At 49.4% G+C, this 18,557-nt stretch overlaps 1 protein-coding gene across 1 annotated transcript; it reads left to right on the forward strand.

Annotated features, from left to right (window-relative positions):
• Nucleotides 1-382: 382 nt before the first annotated feature.
• On the forward strand, nucleotides 383-9,638 carry LOC116988395 (basic proline-rich protein-like). Its single transcript, XM_033045056.1, has 3 exons — nucleotides 383-462; nucleotides 7,502-7,550; nucleotides 8,583-9,638. Exons 1-3 carry the CDS (start codon nucleotides 383-385, stop codon nucleotides 9,636-9,638), a joined length of 1,185 nt encoding a protein of 394 aa, XP_032900947.1.
• The last annotated feature ends 8,919 nt before the right edge of the window (nucleotides 9,639-18,557 follow it).

Genomic DNA, 18,557 nt, shown 5'->3' on the forward strand with positions numbered 1-18,557 from the left:
AAAAAGCCCACATTTCGTCAGCTCTCACCGCAAGTTGTTGCAGGTCGCTGAAATGAGCTCCAGCAAGCATTAGCTGGACTTGGTCAGGCATCTGCTCCAGGAACACCTGTTCGAAATGCAGACTTGGGCGGTGCCCGTCCATCAGGGCTAACATCTTCGCCATGATGGTTGAAGGCTGCCGGTCGCCAACACAGTCCATGTGCAGCAGCTTCGCTGCCCTGTCTCTGCGGCTGAGACCGTAAGCGTGGAGCAGCAGGGCCTTCAGCCCTTCGTATTTGCCGATGGACGGCGGGTCCCTGATGTAGGGCAACAACCTCGAGGCACAGTCCTGCGGCAATGCCCCCACCACATGGAAATACATTATGTCGTCCGCCACGATGCAATGAAGGTGGAAATGTGCCTCAACATGGGCGAACCACACTTGAGGTTGATCAGGCCAAAAGGCTGGCAGTTTGAAGGCCGGTGAGCCCTGCCTCGTGCTGGTTGGTTCCTGCATAATTCATCTTGTCTAACGACGGCTAGACAGGTCGGGGTCACCAATTTGGCGGACTGAAGAACGACAACTGGGGTTTCCAACAGATCTTTATTCAAAAGTTCGATTTCCAGCACACAGGTTCTTTAGACACATCTGCCCACAACGGTGGTCAGCGCTGAACTAACGCACGCAAGCAAAAACTGCACGAAACAAGCAGCCCCTCCCAAGTCACGTGACCGCGGCTTCCGAACGCCGGGTTCGATCTCTACGTACGCCAGCAGGCGCCGCTACACCCCAAAAGATAAATATTTCATTAAATAAATGACTTCGTACAGCTAAAAAAATCTTTACAAAGAATGTTACCTGAAATATCTCTTTGCCTAGCACTGTGTGCAAACAGCAGAGAAAAAGTGTTGGCAGAAGTCATCTTCTGCTTCAGTAAGGGACGCTGGTCGGTGATTGGCCGCAACGCTCCTCGGAAACAGCTTCTGATTGGCCGCTGAGTGACCAGCGCATTATGTGATTGGACACAATGCCCTTGGAGACAGCGGCTGATTGGACGGGAATTTTATAGGAAGCTGGTCGGTGATTCGACGCAACCCTCTAAGAGACAGCGGTTGATTGGCCGTTTATTCCCTCATTTTATAATCTTACTGTTCCGATTTTTCACACTTTTTAAACTTAAAAATCGGAACAAATACGACAAAATCGGACTAGTTGGCAGGTATGATATAGTAGATGTCAGCTGAGAGCCTGTACCCTGTGATGGGGACAGAAAGAACATGAATGAGAGAGAGGTGTCGTAGTTATTTACCCTTCCTTTTTAAAAATTAATATTAATTCAGCGGCTTTTATTTCATGCGTTTAACATAAAATCACAAAGGTTTGCATATATGTACATTTCATGGCAGTATATGCACAATTGGTTCAAGCAGGGCATCCCAAATCAAATTATTTTTAGACACACGATATTGCAGACCTATTTTAGTAAAAACTAAAGTGCTGGAGCAACTCAGTGGGTCAGGCAACATCTGTGGTGGGAATAGACATAGAAACATAGAAAATAGGTGCAGGAGTAGACCATTCGGCCCTTCGAGCCTGCACCGCCATTCAATATGGTCATTGCTGATCATCCAATGCAGTATCCTGTACCTGCTTCCTCTCCATACCCCCTGATCCCTTTAGCCACAAGGGCCACATCTAACTCCCTCTTAAATATAGCCAATGAACTGGCCTCAACTACATTCTGTGGCAGATAATTCCAGAGATTCACCACTCTCTGTGTAAAAAATGTTTTTCTCATCTCAGTCCTAAAAGATTTCCCCTTTATCCTTAAACTGTGGACTTCCCCAACATCGGGAACAATCTTCCTGCATCTAGCCTGTCCAACCCATTAAGAATTTTATAAGTTTCTATAAGATCCTCAATCTTCTAAATGTTAGCGAGTACAAGCCGAGTCTATCCAGTCTTTCTTCATATGAAAGTCCTGACATCCCAGGAATCAGTCTGGTGAACCTTCTCTGTACTCCCTCTATGGCAAGAATGTCCTTCGTCAGATTAGGAGACCAAAATTGTACGCAATACTCCAGGTGTGGTCTCACCAAGGCCCTGTACAACTGCAGTAAAACCTCCCTGCTCCTATACTCAAATCCTTTTGCTCAGATGATGATGACAGATGATGATTCTTGTCAGGACCCTTCTGCAGAATGATTGACGTATGGGAGAGTAAGGGCCGGGGAGGCACCAATGAACAGTTCAGTGGAATAGACCCCCTCCTTTCCCCTGCATCCCCACCCTGGCATGAAGATATTCCCCCACAATCTCCCATCATCACAGTCACCCTGCTCCCGTTCCCTCCTCTGCCCTCAATTCCTGTCCTCAAGTCCCACATTCCCATTTTCGATCCCCTTTTTATGGCTGTTGGCAGATAAATTTCCCTCCTGGGATAAATAAAGTTCTATCGTATCGTATCATTCCTTATCTGACACCATTTTGTCTCATTTTTACCTCTAGCCTTTGTCACTTACTCCACACATCTTCCAATCAACACCACCTCCTCCTCACCTATCTCCACTTGCCAGATTTTGTCCTAACCCCAACTCTTTTTTTCCAACTTTCGCTCAGTTACTCCAGCATTTTGTGTTTACCTTCGATTTTATCCAGCATCTGCAGTTTTCTCACACAAAATCTGAAGAAGGGTCCTGACCGACACTGTTGTCTGTCCATTCCTTCCACAGATGCTGCTTGAACCACTGCATTCCTCCAGCACTTTCTTCTGATGCATTATTTATGTTCATTTCTTAGTTTAGTTTGGTTCAGTTTAGTTTATTGTCACGTGCGTGAAAAGTTTTTGTTGCAACGGAAAGTCAATACTTGTTTACAATTGAGCTTTTCACAATATGCAGATGCATGATATAGGGAATAATGTGAATAATGTTTAGTGTAAGTTGTTGGTAGGATGGTTTAGTTGCCTGATAACAGCTGAGAAGAAACTGTCCCTAAATCTGGAGGTGTGCATTTTCACACCTATAACTTTTGCCCAATGGGAGAGGGGAGATGAGGGAGTGACCGAGGTGAGACTGGCCCTTGACTGGTCCAATGGAAGGGAGGTTGGTTTGTGTGATGGTCTGGGCCGCGTCCACAATTCTCTGCAATTTCCCGGAGCTTGGATGGAGCTGTTCCCAAACCATGCTGCGAAACACAGCAGCTAAATTGAACATTTCCACAACAAATCATTGCCTAAAAATCTATTTGCTGAATGATATTGGATATAGCCTACAGTGAGAATGACTGTTCAACAATGAAGAGAGTTTTAAAAAATATTTGACATCCACTTGAAAGATCAACACAGGGGCTTTTTAAAGCCTCGTCTGAAAGTTGCCACTTCAGATCATTCAGCTTTCTCTCAGGAGATGCAACAGCATTGTAAAACCACAAAGCATACATGCATGCTAAAATTCAACAAAACAAAAATGTAAGAAAAACCTCAATAATTATTTAATTTTGGAAAAGTGAAATGAATCTATCTGTTCCTTGCTCAATATTGTCTACATAACAAATGTAGAGTTTAGCATCAGAATATTCTTATTTAAAAGTGGTACATGGTTTATTGAGCAAATGGAAGCAGATATTTGAGATTAATGGTGAGAAGTTTTGTAATTAATCTGATTTTCCAAGCTCTAGAGTTGGGATGATTTGCTGTGTGTTATTGATAATTTTCCTATTAAAAAAGATGGGTACTTGATGATCCACGTGTCTATGATGGGCACAGCGGTAGAGTTGCTGCCTTACAGCACCAGAGACCAAGGTTTGATCCTGACCACGAGTGCTGTCTGTACGAAGTTTGTACGTTCTCCCTGTGAACGCATGAGTTTTCTCCAGGTACTCCAGTTTCCGTCCACACTCCAAAGACATTCAAGTTTGTAGGTTAATTGGCTTCGATAAAATTGTAAATTGTCTCTAGCATGTGTAGGATAGTGTTAACGTACGGGGATCACAGGTCGGCATGGACTCGGGGGGGCCAAACGGCCTGTTCCCATGCTGTATCTCTAAACAAAAAAATAACTAAACTATGGTTTGTATGCCGCATGACCTGGAGACATATTATTTGAACAGTTTGATTTCAAATGGGTCAGATTAATATATTTGATATTAGTTGCACATTGCCAATCAAATAGAGGTCTGAAGGGTCTCGGCCCGAAACATCACCCATTCCTTCTCTCCAGAGATGCTGCCTGTCCCGTTAAGTTATTCCAACTTTTTGTGTCTAAATAGATGATACTAAACTAAGTGGGACCCGTTGGGTCCCATTGTCACATGGGTGGCCTGGCCCCCAATGCAATATTCCGCCACTTACCCATAACCCCAACTGTGTGGGCGCAGCTGATGGGTTCCCGTTGTGATGCCCCTAATCCCCCCTCCTCCCCTCACCGCCCCCCACTCTGCCCCTTGCACACCCCCCTCAGTCCATGCACTCACTCCATCCCCCCCTTAACCTTCCCCCTCCACTCTTAGCGGCTCTCTGGCGGTGTAGCCATTCCCGATCATTGGGTTCCCATTGTGATCCACATTAGGCAGGACATGGTGTTGGATAGACTGATGGGACTGAAAGCTGATAAATCCCCAGGGCCTGATTGTCTGCATCCCAGGGTACTTAAGGCTCTCAAAATCATGGATGCATTGATGATAATTTTCCAATGTTCTATAGACTCAGGATCAGTTCCTGTGGATTGGAGGGTAGCTAATGTTATCCCACTTTTTAAGAAAGGCGGGAGAGAGAAAACAGGGAATTATAGGCCAGTTAGCCGGACATCGGTGGTGGTGGGGAAGATGCTGGAGTCAATTATCAAAGATGAGATAGCCGCACATTTGGATAGCAGTAACAGGATCGGTCCGAGTCAGCATGGATTTACAAAGGGGAAATCATGCTTGTCTAATCTTCTGGAATTTTTGAAGATGTAACTCAGAAAATGGACAAGGAGAGCCAATGGATGTAGTGTACCTGGACTTTCAGAAAGCATTTGATAAGGTCCCACATGGGAGATTAGTGGGCAAAATTAGGGCACATGGTATTGGGCGTAGAGTGCTGACATGGATAGGGAAGTTGTTGGCAGACAGGAAACAAAGAGTAGGGATTAACGGGTCCCTTTCGGAATGGCAGGCAGTGACTAGTGGGGTACCGCAAGGCTCGGTGCTGGGACCGTAGCTATTTACAATGACTTGGATGAAGGGATTCAAAGTAACATTAGCAAATTTGCAGATGGCATAAAGCTGGGTGGCAGTGTGAACTGTGAGGAGTATGCTATGAGAATGCAGGGTGACTTTGACAGGTTATGGGAGCGGGCAGATGCATGGCAGATGAAGTTTAATGTGGATAAATGTGAGGTTATCCACTTTGGTAACAAAACCAGGAAGGCAGATTACTGTCTAAATGGCGTCAAGTTTGGAAAAGTGGAAGTTCAACAGGATCTGGGGGTCCTTGTTCATCAGTCTATGAAAGTAAGCATGCAGATACAACGGGCAGTGAAGAAAGCAAATGGTATGTTGGCCTTTTGACAGTAATTTGAAAGTTAAAGATGAGATTTATTCAGTTAATTTCTTTCTTTTTGCCTCTCATGTTGCGTTCGGTTGCACACCGTCTCAAAGTCTCTTTGCTATTGATGAAAAAAAAGAAACACAATTTAAATGTAGAATCATTATTGAGTGGTCAAACTTTAACTGGAAAAAAATCTGAGAATTTACCTCAGAAGTCATCGTTCAATACAAGCATGCGTTTAATGACAACATTCTTGGTTGAAGTTCCATCCTTCATGAAAAATTTGACATTTTCCTTCACCTTTCCTCCGTAAGGTGAAGGACAGTTGTCCATGCTGAAATGCTAGTTTGTCAAGGTATATCAACATTTTCTCCATGGTTTGTCCTTGCGCTTTATGGATCGTCATAGCAAAACTTGACTGAATAGGGAATTGGCTCTGCTGAAGGGGAATGTGTTTGCCTTCTGTCAAATCGAGCGTTATCCTAGGAATGAGAACAATGTCAACTTTGAAGGCTCCCATGTTGATTTTTGCAATGATCAGATTATTGTGTAGCTCTTCCACAATCATCCTTATTCCATTGCATAGCTTTGGGGATTCCATTATTAACATGATCGGAGATCCTTCTTTGAACTCCAATTTGTATGGTGGTAATCCAGAGATCTTGAAAGAATCGAGGAATTCTGTTGGGAAGTTAGTAGCATTAGTTCCCTCAGTGACAGCATTGGAAGAAAAGTAAAACTTAATGATTCCAGGGAAGAGTCTGACACATGGAGAATTGATGCTTCTCATCTTGGTTCTATGGAACCAAGAAACAATTGTTGGAGAATAATTCTGTAGGATTGTCAAATGTGGGATAGATGAAATCATTACAATCCTCCAGTGTGATGTCTTCATTCTTTAAAATCTCGTCTTCTCCAACTTTCAACAGAAATTGAGAATAGCAATGTTACAAAATTTTGAGATTTAAAAAATCAAGTCTGTAATGTATCCCATCAGATAAAGCATAAAAAGCAGTTTAATGTCACCTAATTCACTTTAATATCTTCAGTATTAAAAAAGTTATGGCCATTTTCATACTCGGAAATTACCACTTTTATACATAAAAATAAACCACTTTCTTTTACCTGTCACCTGCATGAAATCCGTCCCCGTTGTCGGCGTTGACGGCTTTAGAAGCTGATTTTAAAATGACTCCAGCGCTGACCTAGTCGGGCGATTTAAAAAAAAAAAAATAGACAGAACGCCGGTCGGAACGATTCTTCAACAAAATCTTGCACTCCAACCAAATATAATCCAGGACAAGGTAAGAAAAAAAAGGCGTTTTAACCCCCCCCCCCCCCTCAAATGCGCCAAAATCGCGCACACGGCCAGTGGCAGAATTGCAGCGCCGCTGAAGGTAAGTATTGTAACATAGCTACTTCTTCCTCTCTCAATCGCTTATTTGTCTGCAATTAAAACTTGGTGAAAAGTTTTGGTGCAGGAATTTTCAACATCAGCATAAGTTCCCCTTTTTACTCCAGGAAGGAGTTGTCAAATGGTAAGAATGCCGCCAACAGGCTTAGTGCTGGTGCATACATCTTGAAGAGTTCTGTCCACCTCCTAATTATTGAGCATTCATCCCAAACAATTAGTTTCACTTGCCTCATCAAACGTATTGTCTTAGAGTTCTTCTCGTCCTCGGTCACTTGAATGGGTCTTCTTGTATCCTCGGTCACTTGAATGGGTATCTTGAATCGAGAATGTGCAGTTGTTCCACCAGGCATTGATTTAGCTGCTATCCCAGAGGATGCTACAGCAATAGCCACATCACCTTGATTAACTTTGGAGAGGATCAAATTGGTGATAAATGTTTTTCCCGTTCCGCCTGGTGAATCAATGAAAAACATTGAAGAAAGCTTATTTTTCAAGCATTTGGACACCTGGTCATACACTGCTCTCTGATCAGCATCCAGCAGAGGCTCATTCACCTCAAAAATGTGCTGTTGTTCAGGTCTATTGTGTTGCAATTCCTGCAGGAATTCTGGATTGTCGTCATCAAGGTGCATCCTTCCATTTCTTGGCAAATGAAAGCATCCCATTGTTTTGTTGTAATTCTCAAGCTTGTCATGAATTTACAACAGAGCCTGATCATGATGCTTCTCATCAATCATGATATTAGGATCACTCATTGTTCTCTGTTCTTGAGGCGGAGGCTGTCGGGGGGGTCGGCCTGCAGCCTGAGGAGGAGGGTGATCATCCCTCAACTGAGGGAGGGGATAGCTTCAGGCAGGGGCTGTCAGGGGTGCGGTGAACATCCTCCAGGCTGGGGAGAGGGATGGCTTCAGTTGGGGGCTGTCAGGGGGGAGAGTCCTGCAGCCGGAAGGAGGGGGATTGCTTCAAGTGGGGGCTGTTGGGGGTCGGGGGGGGGGGGGACGAGTGTCCAGCAGCTGGGGGAGGGGAAGGCTTCAGGTGGGGGCTGTCAGGGGCCGGTGGTGGGTGGGTGAATGTCCTACAGCTGGGGAAAAGGGATGGCTTCAAGCTGGTGCTTTTTGAGCTGGTGGGGGAGGGGGAAGCGGCCTGCAGACGAGGGAGGGGTCAGCTTCAGGCGGGGGCTGTTGGGTGCTGTCGGGGTCCAGTGAGGGTGCGTCCTACAGGTGGGGAGGCATAAAGCGGGTGCTGTCGGGTGCCAGTGGGGGGGACTGTTGGGCGCTGGTGGGGAGTGAGCACTGCTGTGGCCTGCCGCTGCCGCACCCCACCGGCCACCACCTGAAGCCCTCATCCAGCAGCTGGGGACAGGGACGGCTTCAGGCGGGGGTGGTGGAAGTGTCCTGCAGCTGGGGACAGACACCTTCAGGCGGGGGTGGTGGGGGGAGTGCGTCCTGCAGCCGGGGATGGCCGCAGGCGGGAGGGCCAGTGGGGGTGCCTTCTGGAGGGCTAGTATGGGTGTTGTGGGCCAAAGGGACTATTCTCCATAGGGCTAGTATGGCCATTGTGGGCCGAATGGACTTGTTTTTGGACTAGTCCTGCAGTTGGGGATGGGGAAGGCTTCAGGTGAGGACCGGTGAAAGTGCGAGGGCGTTGGCCCACACCAGCGCCCGGCCCCACAAGCGCCCGGCCCCACAAACGCCCCGCCCCACAAGCGCCCGCCCCACACCAGCGCCCGGCCCCACAAGCGCCCGGCCCACACCAGCGCCCGGCCCCACAAGCGCCCGGCCCCACAAGCGCCCGGCCCCACAAGCGCCCGGCCCACACCAGCGCCCGGCCCCACAAGCGCCCGGCCCCACAAGCGCCCGGCCCCACAAGCGCCCGGCCCACACCAGCGCCCGGCCCCACAAGCGCCCGGCCCACACCAGCGCCCGGCCCACACCAGCGCCCGGCCCCACAAGCGCCCGGCCCACACCAGCGCCCGGCCCACACCAGCGCCCGGCCCCACAAGCGCCCGGCCCCACAAGCGCCCGGCCCACACCAGCGCCCGGCCCCACAAGCGCCCGGCCCCACACCAGCGCCCGGCCCCACACCAGCGCCCGGCCCACACCAGCGCCCGGCCCCACAAGCGCCCGGCCCACACCAGCGCCCGGCCCCACAAGCGCCCGGCCCACACCAGCGCCCGGCCCCACAAGCGCCCGGCCCCACAAGGCCCGCCCCACAAGCGCCCCCCACACAAGCGCCCGCCCCACAAGCGCTCCGCCCCACACCACGCCCGGCCCCCCAAGCCCCGTCCCACACCAGCCCGGCCCACACCACGCCCGCCCCACAATCCCCGGCCCCACAAGCGCCCTCCCACACAAGCGCCGGCCCCACAAGCGCCCGCCCCACACCACTCCCGGCCCCACAACGCCCCCCCACAATCGCCCGGCCCACACCAGCGCCCGGCCCACACCAGCGCCCGGCCCCACAAGGCTCCCTCCCCACAATCTCCCGGCCCCACAATCTCCCGTCCCACACCATCCCCGGCCCCACAATCTCCCGCCCCACACCACTCCCTTCCCCACACCAGCGCCCGGCCACACCACGCCTCCCCCACTCTCCTTCCCACCACCACCACCGCCCGCCCCACAAGCGCCCGGCCCACACCAGCGCCCGGCCCCACAAGCGCCCGGCCCCGCCCCTGGCCCACCGGCACGCGGCTCCCTCAGCACCTGTACTAGCCCAAGAAAAGTCCCTTCATCCCACAATGTCTGTACTAGCCCTCCGGAAACCAGTCCCTTCGGCCCATGACGCATGTACTAGCCCTGCAGAAACCCCCCACACAGGCCACCACCTGACTGCGGCTGCAGGACACACACCGCACACCAGCCCCTGCATGAAGCCGTTCCCCTCCCCCTGACTACAAGATGCTCCCCCCCGCCTGAAGCCATCCCCAGCAACAGGACACTCAAGCTGGACCCCGCCTGAAGCTGTTCCCCTCCCCCGGCTGCAAGATGCTCACACCCCCAACCCCCCCACTACCACCAGTCCCTGCCTAAAATCGACGTCCCCCACTGGTCCCCTCCTCAAGCCATCTCCCTACTTCGACTGCAGGATGCTCCTGCCGGCCCTCACCTGAAACCGTCACCGTCCCCAGCTGCAAACGGTCGCTCCTTCCCTCCCCACCTGAAGCCGTCTCCATCCCTCGGCTACAAGACAATCCAGCCCGCCCCCATCTGAAGCCATTCCCATGCTTAGCTGCAGGACGCTTCCCAACCCCCCCCCCCCCCCCCCCTCCCACCGGCACCCGCAAGAGGCCATTCCCCTCCCCCGGCTACAGGACGCTCTACCCCCACCTGAAACCATCCCCGTCCCCAGCTGCAGGTTGCTTCCCCCCCCCCCCCCACACGGCCCCTGCCTGAAGCTGTGCCCCCACCCACTGGACCCCGCCTCAAGCCATTCTCCCTCGGCTACAGGATGCGCCTGCTGGCCCCCTGTCTGAAGCCGTCCTCGCCCCCAGCTGCAGGATACTTCCCCCCCCAACAAACGGCCCCCGCCTAAAGCCGTCCCTGTCCCCAGCTGCAGGACATCCGTCCCCTTCTGCCAGCTGTAGCACGCTCCCCCCCACCCCCACTGGCCCCTGACAGCCCCCGCCAGAAGCCGTTCCCCTCCCCCGCTGCAGGCCTCTTCCCCCCCCCCCCCCCCACCACCGGCCCACGTCTGAAGCTGTCCCGCTCCCCGGCTGCAGGACACTTTCCACCACCCCCCCACCCCCCACCGCCCTCGACAGCCCCCCACCTGAAGCTGTCCCCTGTCCCCAGCTGTAGGATGCTCGCACCCCCACACCCACCCATCTGTTCTACGCCCAATGGGCAGGAATGGCTGCGCCGCCGGAGAGCCACTAACAGTTGATGGGGGGTTGAGGGGGGATGGTGTGTGTGCATGGGGGGAAGGGCAAAGGGTGGAGTGGGGAGGTGAGGGGAGGAGGGGGTTCAGGGGCATCACAACAGGAACCCGTCAGCCACGCCGCAGTTAGGGGTTACGGGTGAGTGGTGGAATATTGCATTGGGGAATGGGTTGTGTTGGGGGAACCAGACCTCCCATGTGACTGGGAACCAACGGGTCCCACTTAGTCTAGTTTAAGAATAAGAGGTAAGCCATTTAGAACGGAGATGAGGAAACACTTTTTCACACAGAGAGTTGTGCGTCTGTGGAATTCTCTGCCTTGGAGGACGGTGGAGTTCTCTGGATACTTTCAAGGGCTCTTAAATATAGCGCAGACAGGAGATATGAGATGAAGGCAGGAACGTGGTACTGATTGTGAATAATCAGTCATGATCACATTGAATGGTGGTGCTGGCTCGAAGGCCCGAATGGCCTACTCCTGCACCTATTGTCTATTGTCTATTGTCCACCCACGGTGACACACAAGCTCTGCTCGCTCAGCTCCTTCTGCTTTATCGTGACAGAGGAGCCGGTCAATCAGTGCGGCGAAGGTGTGCCGGAGGGGGCGTCTCCACCGCAGTCTGGGAGTTGCCGTCCCGGGTGACTGACAGGAGAGATCAGAGTTTCAATTATGTGTAGATAGATAGATTATGATCATTTAAGATCTGCTGTTTCTGATATGTTGAAAGGTAATCATCAGGAGCTCGCGGGTCCGGGGGAAGAGACCGCTTCCCGGAGCTCCCGCAACGCGACTTCTCCAGCCCGTGTCGCGGGGTTGGAACGACCCGGAGCGGGGACGTACATCGCCCGGCACGGCTTCATGGCCGTGGGACATTCCAGCGCTCGCCGGGGGCTCCAACATTGTGACTTTTAGACCGGGAGCGGGGCCGTAAATCGCCCGGCACGGCCTAAAATGGCCGTGGGACTTAGCATCGCCCGCCTGGGGCTTGGACATCGGGAGAAAAATGGAGAACAGGGGAGAGAAAAGACTTTGCCTTCCATCACAGTGGGTTCACTGTGATGGATGTTTGTGTGAATTAAATTGTGTGTATGTCTGTAGGAAATTGTCTTTGTTTGTATGGCTGTGGAAACAGAATTTCGTTTGAGCCTCATTGAAGCTCAAATGACAATAAATGGTATTGTATTGTATTATTGTATTGTATTATTGTAATAAAGTTTACACCCGCTTGGTTATTTGACTTCTTTATCCACTACACTTCATGGAGAATTCACTTTTGTTGGCCCCAATTAAGTTTTGGAATACCACCCTTTGCACCAGAATATCTTGGTTTGTGGTACAGACCGATACACAAATTTGTCCAACAACACATCAGGTGAAATGAGAGAAGACAAAATGCAGTTGCAAAATCTAATTTTACCAGTAGAGTTACAGGTTAAAAAATATGACCTGCTCACGATCCCTTTTGAAAGAATCTGGGCTGCACGGTGGTGCAGCGGTATAGTTACTGCCTTACAGCGATTGCAGCGCCGGAGACCCGGGTTCGATCCCCACTATGGGTGCTGTCTGTAAGGAGTTTGTACGTTCTCCCTGTGATCATGTGGGTTTCCTTCGAGATCTTCAATTTCCTCCCACAGTCCAAAGACGCGCATGTTTGTAGGTTCATTGGCTGGTATAAATGTCAGATTGTCCCTAGTGTGGAATAGTGTTAATGTACGGGGATTACTGGTCGGCACGGACTCGATGGGCAAATGGCCTGCTTCCGCACTTTAACTCTAAACTAGTTGTGACACTGATTATTTCCCGTGCATTCCCCTTCATTCATCGGGTCAATGGGTGGCGCTGCACGCAGCAGCCTCGCCAGCAGTCTGTCCTTTCATCCTTTTTTAAATTATTTTTAGTCTGTCTAAAAGTATGTTTTCTGGAGGTTTCTTAGTCTTTTTTATGTTGGGGGTGGGTGGGGGGAAGAGGAGAAACTGTTTCCCAGTCACTACCTGATCGAGGATGCATCTTATCTCGGAGTCGCATCTTCGCCCCCTCCTCGAGGCCTACCATCTGGATTGGCATGGCCTTTCATGCCAGAGACCAGCCAGAGTTTCAGCAGCAGCGCAGCACTGTCGCCATGTGGAGCTCCGGAGTGTTGGGCCTACTGTTTAACACCGTGGAGCTGTGGTTTGCGGAGCTGACTCTAACATCGCGAAGTCCTGGGACCCACTGCCGGGGGTTGCCAGCATTGAATAGCCGCCCAGATCGGCCTGTGGACTTCGGGAGCCTCTGATTCGTGGCCGATTTGGAAACTCCAAGCCACTGAGTGTGGTCTTCCGTTCCAACGACGGATCATCCCGGCAAGAGGGCCTGAAACATCTGGCCGTCCGTAGTGGTGACTGCGAAGGGCTCAAAGGCCCCGACCACGGGTGAACAATGAGGAAGATGACTGAACTTTATTGCCTTCCCTCACAGTGGGAACGTTGATTCCGCTGTGTAGGGAGGTTTATGTTAAATTCTATCATGTATTGTGTTCTTTTTTATTCGTATGGCTGTATGGTAACTCAAATCTCACTGTACCAATTGGTGCATGTGACAATAAATGTAATTTGAACTTGAACTATTCTGCTTGACCTTGCTGGCTTCAGAACTGTATTCCATTCAAAAATACTGGAGCGACATTCAAATAGATACTTCAATGAGAAATTAATTTATTTTATCAAATGGGTGTGAATAACATTATGAAACCAGAATATTAAGTCTGAAGAAGGGTTTCGGCCCGAAACATTGCCTATTTCCTTCGCTCCATAGATGCTGCCTCACCCGCTGAGTTTCTCCAGCATTTTTGTCTCCCTTCGATTTTCCAGCACCTGCAGTTCCTTCTTAAACATATTGATGACCTGTTCTGTTACAAAACCCATGCTCTATCTATTGAGGATATCAATAAAAAACGACATCGGGAAGAAGTGGAAGGAGGTTCTGCAACGTGAGTTCGGAGTTAGGAAGAAGACTGAAAAGCAGGACTTCTAGGATGTTTAGAAGGCAGGCACGGGTTATTGATTGGGGACGATCAGCCATGATCACAATGAAGGGCCGAATGGCCTCCTCCTGCTCCTATTTTCTATGCTTCTATGTTTACTCTGGATTGTTTCCAGTACTCCGTGCTAGTGAGGACAGGAACAGGGAGATAGGGGACCTGAATGTGTGGCTGAGGGCTGGTGCAGGGAGCAAGGATTTAGATTTATAGACCATTGGGATCTCTTCTGGGGTAGGGCTGACCTGAACAAAAGGGACGGGTTACACCTTAACTAGAGGGGGACTGACGTTCTGGCAGGCAGGTTTGCCAGGGCTACATGTGTGGGTTTAAGCTAAATAGTGGGGGGGAGGGATTGATAAATTGGGAGTATAAAGATAGAATTACATAGAAACATAGAAAATAGGTGCAGGAGGAGGCCATCCGGCCCTTCAATCCAGCACTGCCATTCATTGTGATCATGGCTGATCGTCCCCTATCAATAACCCGTGCCTGCCTTCTCCCCATATCCCTTGACTCCACTAGCCCCTAGAGCTCTATCTAACTCTCTCTTAAATTCATCCAGTGACTTGGCCTCCAAGTCAGGTTGGTACTGGACCCCAAGAAAGGGAGTTTGGGGAGTGGCTCTGTGATGGATTCTTAGAGCAGCTTGTATTGGAGCCTACCAGGGAGAAGGCAATTCTGGATTTAGTGTTATGTAATGAACCGGATTTGATAAAGGAACTTGAGGTTAAGGAGCCATTAGGAGGTAGTGACCATAATATGGTCAGGTTTAATCTACAATTGGAGAGGGAGAAGGCTAAATCGGAGGTGTTAGTGTTACAGTTGAATAAAGGGGACTATGGAGCCATGAGGGAGGAGCTGGCCAAAGTTACTCTGGAGGTTAGAAGGATGAGAGGGTATCTTATTGAAACATATAAGATTATTAAAGGTTTGGACATGATAGAGGCATGAAACATATTCCCGATGGAGTCCAGAACCAGGGGCCACAGTTTATGAATAAGGGGTAAGCTATTTAGAACGGAGAGGAGGAAACATTTTTTCTCACAGAGAGTTGTGAGTCTGTGGAATTCTCTGCCTCGATGGAGGGCGGTGGAGGCCGGTACAAGAGTTCAAGTTCAAGAGAGTTCAAGAGAATTTATTGTCATGTGTCCCTGATAGGACAATTTTTTTTATTTTTTTATTTTATTATTTATTTGGAACAGAATAAAAGAATAAAAAGCAAGTGTGAAACAGCATACAAAAAACAAAACAAAAATATTTATAAAGTGTCATAAACAATATCTATAAATAAATGAAATCATATGTGTCGGAAAAGGAGCAGGAAGAAGCCAAAGCTTATTAGTTCCCACCCCTTATTCAACTGCTTGTAATTATCTTATACAAATTTAGCAGCTATATGTACACCATATGTACACTAGCCACTATATGTACACCAAGTTATTTACATTTAAACACTAATCAAATATTTACAAAGCCATAGCACACCAGAACATAGTAGGCACAAATATTGAACAGATCAGTGTGTCCATATACCATTGTATATATGCACACATGAATAAATAAACTGATAACGTGCAAATAATCAGATTACGGGCTATTTATGTTCAGAGTTTTGCCCGAGCCGAGGTTAATAGCCTGATAAGCTGTTTCTGAACCTGGATGTTGCAGTCTTCAGGCTCCTGTACTTCTACCTGAAGGTAGTGGGGAGATGAGTGTATGGCCCGGATGGTGTGGGTCCTTGATGATGCTGCCAGCCTTTTTGAGGCAGTAACTGTGATAGATCCCCTCGATGGAAGGAAGGTCAGAGCCGATGATGGACTGGGCTGTGTTTACTACTTTTTGTAATCTTTTCCTCTCCAGGGCGCTCAAGTTTCCGAACCAAGCCTAGATGTAACCGGTCAGCATGCTCTCTACTTTGCACCTGTAGAGGTTAGGGAAAGACCTCCTTGACATACCGACTCTCCGTAAACTTCTCAGGAAGTAGAGGCGCTGATGTGCTTTCTTTATGATTGCATCAGTGTTCTTGGACCAGGACAGATATGCACGCCCAGGAATTTGAAGCTCTTGACCCTTTTCTCCATCGACCCATTGATATAAACGGGACTGTAGGTCCCCATCCTACCCCTTCCAAAGTCCACAATCAGTTCCTTGGTTTTGCTGGTGTTGAGGGCCAGGTTATTGTGCTGGCACCATTTGCTCAGTCGGTCGATCCCACTTCTACTCTGACTCGTCCCCATCAGTGATACGTCCCACAACAGTGGTATTGTCAGCGAACTTGATGATGGAGTTTGCACTATGACTGGCTACGCAGTCATGAGTATAGAGTGAGTACAGCAGTGGGCTGATCACGCAGTCTTGAGGTGCTCCCGTGCTGATTGTTATCGAGGCTGACATATTTCCACCAATACGAACTGACTGTAGTCTGTGAATGAAGAAGTCAAGGATCCAATTGTAGAGGGATGCGCAGAGACCCAGTTCTGCGAGTTTGGTAACCAGCTTGGAGGGGATGATTGTAATCAATGAATAACAGCCTGACATATGAGCTTTTGTTGTCCAAGTGGTCCAGAGTGGAGTGGAGAGCCAGCGAGATCGCATCCACCGTTGATCTGTTGTGGCTGTCAGCGAATGGCAGAGGGTCCAGGTTTTTGTCAAGGTAGGAGTTGATTTGCGCCATGATCAACCTCTCAAAGCACCATCACCACAGCCGTTAGTGCCACTGGTCAATATTAATTGAAGCACGTCACCTTGCTCTTCTTGGGCACCGGTATAAATGATGCCCTTTTAAGGCTGGTGGGAACCTCAAACTACAGAAATGAGAAGTTGAAAATGTCCGTAAAAACTCCAGCCAGTTAGTCCACACAGGTTTTTAGAACACGACCTGGTATGCCATCTTGTCCAGGAGCTTTTCGAGGGATTACCCCTCTGAAAGATTTTCTGACGTCGGCCTCTGGGACTGTGACTGAAATACCATCACAGCGAATGGGGGCTCGAGAAGGCACATAAGTGTTCTCCTTATCAAATCGTGCGTAAAACGCATTGAGATCGTCAGGGAGTGATGTTTCGCCGGACATTCGAGCTGCCTCCTGATCTCTCCTTGCAGTAGGTGATTGCATTCTAGCCCTGCCACAGCTGCCGAACATCTGTCTCATCCTCCAGTTTGGAGCAGAAGTCCATTTTGGCCTTTTTGCTGGCCTTACCGAGGTCGTATCTGGATTTCTTGTAAACCACTGTATCATCAGACATGAATGCCCGATGTCTGAACTTCTGAAGAGTGCGGATCTCATAGTTCATCCAAGACTTCTGATTGGAAAACACTTGGAAGGTTTTTGTTGGGATGCAGTCCTCCACACATTTCTTTATGAAGTCTGTAACGACTGTGGCGTATTCGTTCAGGTCAGTTGCCGAGTCCCTGAACATTGCCCAGTCCAAAGAGTCCTGTAGTTGTCCCCCCCCCCCCCTTCCCCCCCCCCCCCCCGATCAGCTCTGTGCAGTCCTCACCTCGGGGGGTGTGCTCTTCAATTGCTGAAGCAGCGCCACAGTATGGTCGGATTTACCGAAGTCAGGTAAATCCAAATTTATCCTTGCTTGTGGTTTGATCCTCTGGTGCAGGAGACATAGAAACATAGAACCATAGAAAATAGTTGCAGGAGTAGGCCATTCGGCCCTTCGAGCCTTCACCACCATTCAATATGATCATGGCTGATCATCCAACTCAGTATCCCGTACCTGTCTTCTCTCCATACCCCCTGATCTCCTTAGCCACGTGTTGGATACTTTCAAGGGAGAGCTAGATAGGGCTCTTAAAGATAGCGGAGTCAGGGGATATGGGGAGAAGGCAGGAACAGGGTACTGATTGGGGATGATCAGCCATGATCACATTGAATGGCGGTGCTGGCTCGAAGGGCCGAATGGCCTACTCCTGCACCTGTTGGCTATTGTCTGTTGTCTATTGTCCAAGTGCCACCAAATAGTAACATTTGTTCTCGAGAGCTCTCATCACGTATCCTGATTGACTCTATGCAGTATGACTTTCTCACAATGTAATCACATTTGCCATGACAGCATCCCACAATGTCAAGTATTTCATTGTGTCGAGGTCCGACTGATTGATGTCTGTGTAAAATGTAAGTCTGACATTGAATGAGGTGTTAAGTGAAGAGGCAATGCTGGACTGACATGTAACAGAGGCAACTTCATACATAGGCAGCGGAGAGAAAAAACAGATGGGAAGAAGAAACTCATGTCTTTGAGGCTTCATCTACGGACAAAGAAACATTGTGGTTAAAATACAGTTGAGAAAAGGAAATTAAATTCCATACAAGAGGTTCAGAACCTGCAAAACAACAGAATAAGAGGAGTTAAACTCTCAGCTGTATTTTAATTTGTAATGGTCTTGGCTTAGAGCCAAACAGTTGTGCATTTTGTGTGCAATCCTGTTCTCCCCATTACTGGGAAAATGTGTATGTTTTCAAAAGTGTGCAGAGGAGCTTTATGCTGCCTGGATGAGATGATTTCAACTAACGGGAGAGGTTGGATAGACTTGGATTGTTTTTTCTTGAACGTCGTAGCAGAGGGGAATCATAGTCAGTCATACAGTGTGGAAACAGACTTTTTAGCCCAATTTTCCCACACCAATCAACATATCCCATCTAAACTAGGACCACTTGCCTGCATTTGGCCCATATCTAGGTATATTACAATACTTACCTTCAGGGGCGCTGCAAGGGGAGGGGG

The sequence above is a fragment of the Amblyraja radiata genome, chromosome 27, assembly GCF_010909765.2.
Source record: "Amblyraja radiata isolate CabotCenter1 chromosome 27, sAmbRad1.1.pri, whole genome shotgun sequence".
NCBI classification, from domain to species: Eukaryota; Metazoa; Chordata; class Chondrichthyes; order Rajiformes; family Rajidae; genus Amblyraja; species Amblyraja radiata.